Raw genomic sequence first — 12,148 nt, 5'->3', positions numbered from 1 at the left:
TGGGCTGGTGTGTTGAGGAAGGGGCTGAGCTGGTTGGCTTTTTTTGGTTCCTCCCCACTTTGTGATGATTCAAGGATCTGTTCTGTTGGACGGGGTGCAGGGATGAGAGAAGCCGGGATGTTCTGGATTGGCGATGCCATTCGGAGCATGCCCAGTCTTGCTCGTCAATCTGGCACGAGTCTCCCAGCGGAGGAAAGCAGATGGCTGCCATCACGTTGGAAGAGAAAACGCCACTGGGAGCCAAGTTTGTGGGTTTGGTGCTACAGCCTCCCCATTGCCCCCCCTCCAGATTGAGAATTAAAATAAGAAACAAACATCCAACCAAGATCTGAAAGGAGGATCTGGTTAAATGCCCTCCTCGCACCTGAGTCATGCTGATTATTTAGGGTGTGCTTTCTGCCCCTTCAGGGGTTTGGTGTGTTCCTGCCAGCCCAGCCCAGCCAGATAATGCCAAATCAGTCCCTTGGCGATGTCTGACTCCATCTCACTTTCTCTGTACCTCTCAGGAGGCAATTTTAAAAGGCCGTTTTCCCTCCTTTGGAGCAGGGCTTTTTGATCCTCTGGCCACCTCTGTCCTTGACCCAGTCTGGCTCCTCTGATCTTCTCATGATTACCGACAAATCTTCTATGCAATGTTGGCCATACTGGGTTTCTGGTAGCTGCAGCTGGGACAGAACATCTCTAGCAAGATCAAGTCCTCTCTCCTCCTTGTATCACACTAGGCTCCTCTTTGGGGCAGTTTCACCAGGTGCTTACCTGTGTCATTCACCTGGATGGGAGAGAAAAAAGGTGTAGAGCCAAAGCAAACTGCACAAGTGCACTTAAAGAATGTCCCCGGGTTAAATCAAAGAGCTGGTTCAAAGATGCAGGTAAAAGGTAAAGGTGGGGTTGTGGTGCTCATCTTGCTTTCAGGCCCAGGGAGCAGGTGTTTGTCCACAGACAGCTTTCCAAGTCATGTGGCCGGCATGACTAAACCGCTTCTGGTGCAACGGGACGCTGTGACAGAAGCCAGAGTGCATGGAAACACTGTTTACCTTCCCGCCACAGTGGTACCTATTTATCTACTTGCACTGGTGTGCTTTCGAACTGCTAGATTGGCAGGAGCTGGGACAGAGCCGCGGGAGCTCACCCTGTTGTGGGCATTCGAACTGCTGACCTTCTGATTGGCAAGCCCAAGAGGCTCAGCGGTTTAGACCACAGCGCCACGCACATCCTTTGAAAGTTGCAGAGCAGAGCTAAGTCAGGGAACAGCAGCACAACAGAAAGGGGGGGAATCTGCTCACTCCAGTCACAAAATCTAAGGTGGATTATGAGCCGAGAACCCTGAGAATCCCAACTGAAAGAGGAGCAAAAATGGCCAGCGTTTGCTCATTGGACTAGATGACCCTCACGGTCCCTTCCTGTTCTACAATTCTGTGATTCCATGTCATTTATTATGCCCTCCAGTTTTGCATTGTGTTTCCTTTGCATAGGAATGAATGGAACAGCAGGCTGCTCATTAGTTAAGTGTGTACAATTCCACCACAGGAGCAAGGCAGATAAGGTAGCTTTTTTATGTCAGAAGTCAAACTGCAGCAGGACTGAAAGAGAGCTGTGTGCGGCCAACCCAGATCAGAAGAGACATTGATGCCTTCTTGAACCCTTATCTATGAGTGTCATGAACTATCCTAGTTTTGTATTATATATATATATATATATATATATATATATATATATATAATATAATTTATTATTTATACCCCGCTCATCAGGCTGGGCTTCCCCAGCCACTCTGGGCGGCTTCCAACAAAATATTAAAATACAGTAATGCATCAAACTTTAAATGCTTCCCTAAACAGGGCTGCCTTCAGATGTCTTCTAAAAGTCTGGTAGTTGTTGTTCTCTTTGACATGTGGGGGGAGGGCGTTCCACAGGGCGGGTGCCTCCACCGAGAAGGCCCTCTGCCTGGTTCCCTGTAACTTGGCTTCTTGCAGCGAGGGAACCGCCAGAAGGCCCTCGGTGCTGGACCTCAGTGTCCGGGCAGAACGATGGAGGTGGAGACGCTCCTTCAGGTATACTGGGCTGAGGCCGTTTAGGGCTTTGAAGGTCAGCACCAACACTTTGAATTGTGCTCAGAAACATACTGGCAGCCAGTGTAGGTCTTTCAAGCCCGGCTTTGTATGGTCTCGGCGGCCGCTCCCAGTCACCAGTCTAGCTGCCACATTCTGGATTAGTTGTAGTTTCCAGGTCACCTTCAAAGGTAGCTCCACATAGAGCGCATTGCAGTAGTCCAAGCGAGAGATAACCAGAGCATGCACCACTCTGGCGAGGCCGTCCGCAGGCAGATAGGGTCTCAGCCTGCGTACCAGATGGAGCTGGTAAACAGCTGCACTGGACACAGAATTGACTTGAGCCTCCATGGACAGCTGTAAGTCCATAATGACTCCCAGGCTGCACACCTGGTCCTTCAGGGGCACAGTTACCCCTTTCCGGACCAGGGAGTCCTCCACACCAGCCCGCCCCCTCTCCCCCCAAAAACAGTACTTCTGTCTTGTCAGGATTCAACCTCAATCTGTTAGCCGCCATCCATCCTCCAACTGCCTCCAGAACCAGGGCCTCTGTCATGTGGCCTGCCCTAAAGATCCCTGCCTTCCTCTGGTGAGGAGGAGGATGGGGGGAGGCTGCCTTTACAGATTTGAAGTAAGATTCAGATGCTAACACAGTCAGATTTTGTGCATGGAATGTGAGGAGGCTGCCACCTTATCCTTTGCCTGGGGCTGCAAAGTGTCTTGGGCCAGATAGACGACTAAGACACACACACACACACACACACACACACACACACACATGCTTATTGGACCCACAGCTCTTGACTTCCCTCCCCGATCTCGCCGATTCAAGTAAAGCAGTAGTCGTTGCTCACTTGCTTAACTCCCAAACCCGTTTGTTTGCTTAAAGTGTCGCATTAGAATGTCCTCCGAAATGCTTTTTGCGGCAAAGGGGATTCATTGCAGGAAGCACCCAAACCCGCAGCCTGAAATGCTTCCCCTAAGTGATTTATCTCCTGAAACCATGCGGGTAATTAGAGGAACACAAAGAGGAGATTCGAAAATCCCGGTGGGATTATCGCCAAAAGGCATTGTCTGCAACGCTGGCCCTTAGGGTTGACGAGAGCAGCAACAGCAGCAACAACAACCAAGCCCAGGGCAGGAATTGGACACAGGCCTCTTTCAGGAAGAAAGGGGAAATCGTGGACGGTCGCCCTTATCCGGCCAAATATGGCGTGGTTGTCGTGGCTGATAGCTCTCTCCTCCAGGAAATTATCCAGTCCTTTTTTCAAGTGATCTACTTTGATGGCCATCAGTGCATCTTGTGGGAGAGAGTTCCACAGCTCAACGGTGTGCTGCGTGAAGAAGTAAACTTCCAGGAGGGATGGGAGGAAGATTGGGGAGGGGAAATGAGACATAGCCAGGATACTTTGGGCCTAGGGGTCCATTAATTCTAGCTTTGCCTCCCTCTCTCAGGAAAGAAAATGCTCTTCAAAAGCATGAATAATATCTCACTAAGTCGCTAGTAAAGCCCTCTCTCCATTTCCCACTTTGATTTTGGGACGGCACTTAGGCTGCCTTGTAAACTGGGCTGCTGAGCACTGTAATTATCCCGGTCTTTGGCTGCGTCGCTTCAAGGGCGTAGTCTCTGCTCAGAGTTGCACCGCCCTGCAAGGCAGAACCAGTGCATGAGAAAAGGGAAGCGAGAGGCAGGAGAGGGAGGCTGGAGAAAATGGCTGCCTGGCATCAGGGGTTCTTCAGCTGTGAGGGGTAGCTCTGTCGGTAGAGCATGAGACTCTTGAACTTGGGGTCATGGGTTCGAGTCTGGCATCAGGTTAAAGATTCATGCATTGCAAGGGGTGTACTAGATGACCCCGTAGCCCCTTCCAACTCTGTAAATCTGTGCTTCTGTGATTATGCACTGCAGAGGGTTACATGTTGTTGTTGTTTAGTCGTGTCTGACTCTTCGTGACCCCCTGGACCAGAGCACGCCAGGCCCTCCTGTCTTCCACTGCCTCCCACAGTTTGGTCAAACTCATGCTGGTAGCTTCGAGAACACTGTCCAACCACCTCGTCCTCTGTCGTCCCCTTCTCCTTGTGCCCTCCATCTTTCCCAACATCAGGGTCTTTTCCAGGGAGTCTTCTCTTCTCATGAGGTGGCCAAAGTCTTGGAGCCTCAGCTTCAGGATCTGTCCTTCAGAGGCCCCTTCATAGATCACTGCCTTGCTGTGGCGAAGGGGCTTGAATAACTCAGAGAAGCTATGAGCTATGCCGTGCAGGGCCACCCAAGATGAACAGGTCATAGTGGAGAGTTTTGACCAAACGTGATCCGCCTGGAGCAGGAACCAGCAAGCCACTCCAGTATCCCTGCCAAGAAAACTCCATGGACAAAGACAACAGAGGGTTACATAAGAAGGCCCATCTAGTCCAGCATCCTGCTCTCACAGTGGCCAACCAGATACCTGTAGGAAGCAGGATCTGACCACAAGAGCCCTCTCTTGTGGAGAGCCAGTGTGGTGTAGTGGTTAAGAGCGGTAGTCTCGTAATCTGGTGAACCGGGTTCGCGTCTCCGCTCCTCCACATGCAGCTGCTGGGTGACCTTGGCCCAGTCACACTTCCCTGAAGTCTCTCAGCCCCACTCACCTCACAGAGTGTTTGTTGTGGGGGAGGAAGGGAAAGGAGATTGTGAGCCGCTTTGAGACTCCTGAAGGGGAGTGAAAGGCGGGATGTCAAATCCAAACTCTTCTTCTTCTTCTCTCTGACCGGTAGCCTTCAGCAGCCCTCTCCTCCATGGATTTTCCCAACCCTCTTTTTAAAGCCATCCAAATTGGTGGTGAGCACCGCTTCCTGTGGCAGAGAGTTCCATAGTTTCATTAGTGTAGGCCAGTGGTTGCGTGGCGAGTTCCCGCCCCCCACCAGGGAGAAATAAAGACACTGGACACCAAGTATTAAAGTTAATGGGCGAATTAGGCCACAACTTTATTGATTTCAGGAATGAGAGGTATTGGCTTAGGCATTGGTCCTATCAACTAGCCGGCTCCAGCCCGATTGCTGAAGACCGGCAAGGGTTAACTCCATACGGGGGAGTCCTGCTGAGGCACGTGAACTAGGAGTTCCCCCGGGTCACCGCTCGGGGGCGTGCCTTAGGCCCACACCTCCATAGGCTTCGGACATGGCCACGCCCCCCCGGAATCCTTTATCGGACTGCCCTTCGCTTTTGGGGGGAGGTGATGGCGTTTCCTCCCCCCCCACATCCTCTTAACCCCTCCTTACCAATGCCTAACCGCCAATGCCGAGGAGTTGTGACAAGTTGCTACGAGGTAGGCAAAAAACCGATTGGCTGAAATTGCCAATTGGGAAAAATTCCGACCAGGCCCCTTGCGGCGACCGACCAAAGACCATAGCAAAGTCAGAAGCCTACTTAAAGGGAGGGAGGGTGGGAAAACGGGATGGCTGGCGCAGAGAAAAGAGGGCGAGACCCAGCTGCGCCGGCCCTAAATAGGGCAGGCCACGCCCCCCAGCCACCTGATTGGCGGGCCGGGCGGACGACGCGCCCGGGATTCCCTCGGTCTCGCGGGTGCTGCAACCAGCCCCTGCGCATGTGGGGTGGGCGTGAAGCCCGCAACCCCACCTCCTTGCCAGGTCCGAAAGTGACTTTCTCAAACTTTTTTTCCCTGGCCACACTTTCAGAAGAAAAAAATATTCATGCTGCACCATTTTTTTTTAATTAATAAGAAATACATTTTGCCGGAGGGGGGGTGAATTCTCCAGAGTGGAGAATTCCTAGCAGTGCTTAATTTATAACCTAGAACACAACTACTTTATAATATGATCATGGGGCGTCCATAAAGTATAAAACAATGCAGCTACATAAGAAGATGAATAATTTCCCTGATATAATGATAAACGAGCCCTTTATATACATTCCTTAAGTTGTTATACAAACTCGATGAGAGGTGTGAGCTTGCTTTTGCCAGGCAATCTCGTTTATATTAGGTCTAATTCGAGTCAAACAAATTCTCCTCTTCTCATTAGCACAAAGAAGCCTTTCTCTTTTCTGATCTTCCCTATTTGTCAAAGTTGGGAATCTCTGCTCACCACAATATGTCGTGGAGAACTGTAGAAGAATAGTCAGTGCTCTTGAAGAGGGGCATGGCATGGATACTGTTTTTGGTTGTATATACCGTATTTTTCGCTCTATAAGACGCACCAGACCACAAGACGCACCTAGTTTTTGGAGGAGGAAAACAAGGGAAAAAATATTCTGAATCTCAGAAGCCAGAACAGCAAGAGGGATCGCTGCGCAGTGAAAGCAGCAATCCCTCTTGCTGTTCTGGCTTTTGGGATAGCTGCGCAGCCTACATTCGCTCCATAAGACGCACACACATTTCCCCTTACTTTTTAGGAGGGAAAAAGTGAGTCTTATAGAGCAAAAAATACGGGTTTTTTTATGCTATGCTATGCTGAAATGTTTAAATGTTACTTTGCCTTTGAGTCTTCCTGCCCCCTTGCCCTCCTCTCCTTTGAAAACCACTGCTATTGCCTCTGGTGTTCCTTCCAGATCATCGGTTCAAAGAGTTCAGTCGTGTGTCCCCTGGAGCCTCTGTTTTCCCCCCACAGCAGCTGCTTTTTGGGTTGTGGAGGAGCTCAGGCCCGTGGATAGAATTGTAAGCGCTCTCTGAAAAACACACACACAAAAATTTGGTTTTGTCTGACTCCGTGCCAACCTCTCGGGGGACCGACTTGTCATTATGGAGGGAAGAAAGAAACTTCCCCTGATGTCACGCACTCAGCAAAACCCACCAGCGCCCACTTGCCCTCCGAGGTGCCAACCTTTCACTTCCTTTGGGTCGCTAACATAAACAAACATGGAGGCTGCAGCGTCCTGTGTTGCTGGGGAGAGAAGCCTTTGTGGGTTTTGAAGGAGGAAAGGGTTTGGGCCACCGGTTCTTCCTGCATGTTTGTGTCCCCCCCACACACTTTCCCCCTTGCTGTGCTTCCACGCCCAGCCTGCGGAGCAAGAATTCGTGTCTGCATTTCCTCATAAATCTTGGCGTGCCGCCTGGGGCTACCCTTTTAATTCCCTCTCTGAGGTTTGCAGGGAGGAGAGGCTCAGGCAGACAAAGAGGATGGGAGCCACCGTTGTGCTGCTTTAGTCATCGGAATGGGTGCTCCTCTGTAGCTCTGGGTGAGGGAAGAAAGGTGCTTGCAAAAAAGGACAATAGGGGGAAATTGGGGGAAAGACTGGAAAGCGCAATATCTGAAGAAAGAAAGGAATGGACTCTTGGTGAACTTCTTGCTCTGGTGATGACGTTTTGATTTTCGATTTAACCACTAAACCATAGAATTGATTCCACACCCCCCCCCCCCACTTCCCTCCCTGACCATTTCATAGAAAAATAGAATAACTGAATCCTAGAATCCTGGTGTTATGTACTGAGTTGAATAGGATCCAGAATGCAGCAGTCTGATTGGTCCTAGAACAATAGGATTCAGAATGCAGCAGTCTGATTGGTCCTAGAACAATAGGATCCAGAATGCAGCAGTCTGGTTGGTCCACAGGAGCCACCCAATCCAGCTTCAGGTGGAAGGGAATCCGCAACCTGATTGGCCTACAGGAGAATCCCGGAATTAGCCAATCACATGGGGCCCATTGTGTAAATAATGTATATAAAGCAGACATTCTGGGGGAACTTCCATTCCTTCTCACCACTATGAGCTGAATAAAGAGCATGAAATCCACTCTCGACTCCGAGTATATTTCACCTAGAATTGTAGAGTTGGCTAAGCAGGAATCTCAGCTAAAGCACCCATGACAGATGGCCATCCAACCTCTGCTTAAAAACATCCAAGGAAGGAGAGTCCACAACCTCCTGAGGGAGACCGTTCCACTGTGGAACAACTCTTGAAATTTAGTCCGGATCTCCTTTCTTGTAACTGGAATCCATTGGATTGGGCCCTATCCTCTGGAGCAGCAGAAATCAAGCTTGCTCCATCTTCCATGTGACAACCCTTTTGATCTTTGAAGATGGTTATCGTATCTCCTCTCAGTGCCCTGTTCCCCAGCATCTATGACAGATGACCATCTGACCTCTGCTTAGAAACCTCCAAGGAAGGAGAGCCCACCAACTCTCTAAGGGAGGTTGTTCTGCTGTTGAACAGCTCTTGCCATCAGTCGTTCTTCCTAAGGGTTAGTCTGAATCTCTTTTCTTCTCATTTGAATCCATCGGTTTGGCTCCTACCCTCTGGAGCAGCAGCAGAGAAGATGCTTGCTCCCTCTTCCATGGGATAGCCCTTGAGATATTGAAAGATGGCTATCATATCTGCTCTCAGTCTCCTCTTTTCCAGGCTAAGCATTCCCTCAACTGTTCCTCATATGGCATGGTTTCCAGACCCTTGATCATCTTGGTCGCCCTCCTCTGCACACCCTCCAACTTGTCACCATCCTTCTTAAATTGTGGTACCCAGAACTGGACACAGAAGTCCATAATGGAGCAGTACTATTATTTCCCTTGATCTTGATGGTAGACTTCTCTTGAGGCCAGGGGCAATGATTCCTCTGACTAGCAGTTTCCGGAAACCGCAGGACGGAAGAATTGCTCTTGAGTCCGGATTGTGTTTGTGGGTTTCCCAGAAAGGGCAACTGTGAGAAACAGGATGTTGGACTAGATGGGCCATTGACCAGAAGGCTCTTTTTATGTTCTTTAGCTAGATAGAAAATCAGAGGCGGAGCTTGAATATCAAAATACTAAATATCGGAAATTGGCAAAGAGGCAGGAGACGAGATCTGTGCTTTGTTTTCGTTTTTTCACTTATGTTCTGAGCCAGGTGCTTTCTGAATGGAAAAAACAACAACAACCAGGACTTGGGAAACGTTTTGTCCCTGAGACGCTTTTTGCTTTTCGTGTTCCAGAACTTGGAAGCCATCAAAGAGCCCCCGCTTGTGGGATCGTCTCGGGGAGGGAGCAAAATAAAGGTTTATTTAGCTCATTTCTCAGACAATACAAACCGAAGCCCGAGTTTTGGCACCCACAGCAGAGGTGTTTGGGAGGTTTTACAGTAATTACATCTGAAATGGGAAACCTGTCGTTCCCCCCCCCCATATTTTTTTTTCTAAACATCTAATCTGTCTCTTTTACTTAAGAAAAATAAAAAGTAGCATTAGTTTCAGTGTACCTACAAATACTTCTTTTTTTAAAAAAGCAACCCCCCACAATGCTCACACAGAGAGAGTCATAAACAGTTGAGTCTAATTCCTTTAAATCGGTGTGTTGCTGTATCCACCCCAAACTCTCACAACTCACAATGCTCCTGTTTTCCACCCTTCTCAACCTCATAGAATGGTAGAGCTGGAAGGGACCCACAAGGGTCATCTAGTCCAACCCGCTGCAATGCAGGAATCTCAGCTAACAAATCATGGACAGGTGGTCATTCGACCTCTGTCTTCTGCTGCTCCAGAGGGAAGATGCCAAACCAATGGCTTCGAGTTGCAAGAAAGGAGATTACGACTAAACACCAGGAAGAACTTTCTGATAGTAAGAGCTGTGGAACAGTCTCCCACGAGAGGTGGTGGACTCTCCTGCACCAAAGGTTTTTCAGCAGAGGTTGGATGGCCATCTGCCATGGATAATAATAATAATAATAATAATAATAATAATAATTTTTTATTATTTTTATTTATACACCTCCATCCCCAGCCAAGACCGAGCTCAGGGCGGCTAACACCAAATATAAAAACAATTGATTGAAATACAACTTTAAAAGCAAGATTAAAATACAACATTAAAACATCAAAATGCAGCCTCATTTCAGTGGAAACTCAAATCAAAAACTTTTGGGGGGATGAAAACGTCAAGTCTTCACCAAGGCCAACTATCCAGACTGGTCCTACGTGGGCCAGAAAAAAGCCAGGGAAGTCCCCAAGTAGGAGTTCCATCACAGAAGGAGAAAGGGAAAGGGAAAGAGGGGGAGGAGATCAAGTTGATTCGAAGCCGAAGGCCAGGCGGAACAACTCTATCTTACAGGCCCTGGGGAAAGAAATCAGATCCTGCAGGGCCCTGGTCTCATGAGACAGAGCGTTCCACCAGGCAGGAGCCAGTGTTGAGAAGGCCCTGGCCCTGGCGGATGCTTCAGCTGCGATTCCTGCATTGCAGGGGGTTGGACTAGAGGACCCTCGGGGTCCCAAATATACAACTCTATGATTCTTGTGCCTCCTCTAGCGTTCTCATTCTATGAAACAAGAAAGCCATTGTGGCACAATGGTTAGAGCGTTGGACTAGGACCTGGGGGATCAGCGTTCGAATCCCCAAACAAGCCACAAAGTTCACTGGGTGACCTTGGGCAAATTACCTAATCCACAGGGTTGTTTTGAGGGTGAATTGTGGATAGAGAACAACTGTGTACACCAGTTTGAGATGCTTGGGAAGTAAAGGTGGTATATAAATGAAAGAAACAAACCAATTGCCATCCTTGGTCTGTCTGCCGAAAAAGACAGGGCCTCCTCACCTGTCCAAATGTTTCACTTTCTAGGAGGGAGGGAGAAGGCCTGAGGATCTTCTGGGACAAACAGCGAGAGCCATCTCTCCTGGCGCGCTGGAACCCCTTCTCCACTGACATGCCTTACACGACCTTCACAGAGCACCCCGTGAAGAACATCAACCAGAGGTTTATCACCATCTGCCAGGTGGGCCACAATGTGTCAAGAGGACACATAAAATGGATTGGGTTAATAGTAATACTGTGTCAGGCAGGGGCGTTCCCCCTCTCCCTTCGGTATCTCACTGATCAGAATCAACGAGCCGTTGATAGTTTTATAGTCCTTTTTATTACAGCATCATGTTGCCAACTCAAACAGACAACCCTCTTCTTCCTCTTCTGATCTGATCTGCCTGCTGCCGCATTCCCCAACCTTCATCTTCAGAGTACAGTGGTACCTTGGGTTTCATATGCTTCAGGTTACGTACGCTTCAGGTTACAGACTCCGCTAACCCAGAAATATTACCTCGGGTTAAGAACTTTGCTTCAGGATGAAAACAGAAATGGTGTGGCAGTGGCAGTGGGAGGCCCCATTAGCTAAAGTGGTGCTTCAGGTTAAGAACAGTTTCAGGTTAAGAACGGACCTCCGGAACGAATTAAGTGCTTAACCCGAGGTACCACTGTATTCCCCGATATACCGAGGGTATAATCCAGTAGCTTCCAAAGTGGACATCCCAATGTTAACAGTAACAATTAAAAAAATAACAGAGAGTTCCCTTGCAGCTCATCTTGAGACTAATCCCTCTCTTGAGAGCAGCTTGGAGAAAAGCAATTCTGAGTGGGGAAACGGCCGGCAGGGAGAGGGTTAAGCCCCTCTCCCCACGCACCCATTCCCCACTCCCATTTGCAGCTTCCACGGACTGCTTTTCTTAAAAATTAAGCTCTGAGGATTGGTACCAACCTATAATTAGAGACCGATGGACCTGTCAATTTAGGTTTCTTATTTTTTCAATCTTAAGCTTGGTTCACACATTTTCACATCAGTTTGTGATTCATTTGATTTTTTAAAAGAGGCGCTCCCATATTAGTGGATCTGCCTGCTAAAATATTTACATTATTTTTTAAAATTTTGAAGGTAATTTATAGACCACCTTTCATTTTAAAAGTAACAAGGCAACTCCCAAACGAAAACAAATATAAAATACTCATTTTGTTTGCAATTCTGACTGATGGACACATTTTTGCAAGCAAGTTTCCCAGGTATAGTATATTGTTATGTTTTCGCTGAGGTATACCCACACGCTTTTCCTAATAGACACGTTCTTGCACTCTTTTGTTAATTATTGGAGAACTACACAACAAATTGCAGAAAAGTGTGGACTTTGAAGGATGCTCCAGTCACATAGCCAGTTTGAGAAATTTGCATAAAAATGTTCACCAATCCAAATTTCTCCCCCATAAGAATTTAAGAAGAGCCTGGTACAGGATCAGACCAATGATCCATCCTGTGGGAAACCAGCAAGCAAAGGAGCATTTGAGCAAAGGAATCCTTTTCCTCCTGGTCTCCAGAAGCATTGCTGCGTCCAGCCGTGGTCATTGTGGCTAGTGGCAATTGTGGCCGGTAGCCACCAATAGCCCTTCTTTTC

The 12,148-nt window shown here is 48.5% G+C and overlaps 1 protein-coding gene across 2 annotated transcripts in view; it reads left to right on the top strand.

Moving 5' to 3' along the window:
- The window catches only part of TPRG1 (tumor protein p63 regulated 1), a 45,365-nt gene that overhangs the window by 25,165 nt on the left and 8,052 nt on the right, over positions 1-12,148 (top strand). For both annotated transcript variants that reach the window (XM_081007539.1, XM_081007540.1), the window contains exon 5: positions 10,557-10,710. In XM_081007539.1, the coding sequence (XP_080863665.1) occupies positions 10,557-10,710 (154 nt within the window). The remainder of the gene's footprint in view (positions 1-10,556; positions 10,711-12,148) is intronic.

This window comes from Podarcis pityusensis, assembly GCF_964106645.2.
Source record: "Podarcis pityusensis genome assembly, chromosome: 5".
Classification (NCBI taxonomy): domain Eukaryota; kingdom Metazoa; phylum Chordata; class Lepidosauria; order Squamata; family Lacertidae; genus Podarcis; species Podarcis pityusensis.
The sequence above is the reverse complement of the archived record's forward strand: the minus strand, read 5'-3'. Positions and strand labels throughout refer to the sequence as shown.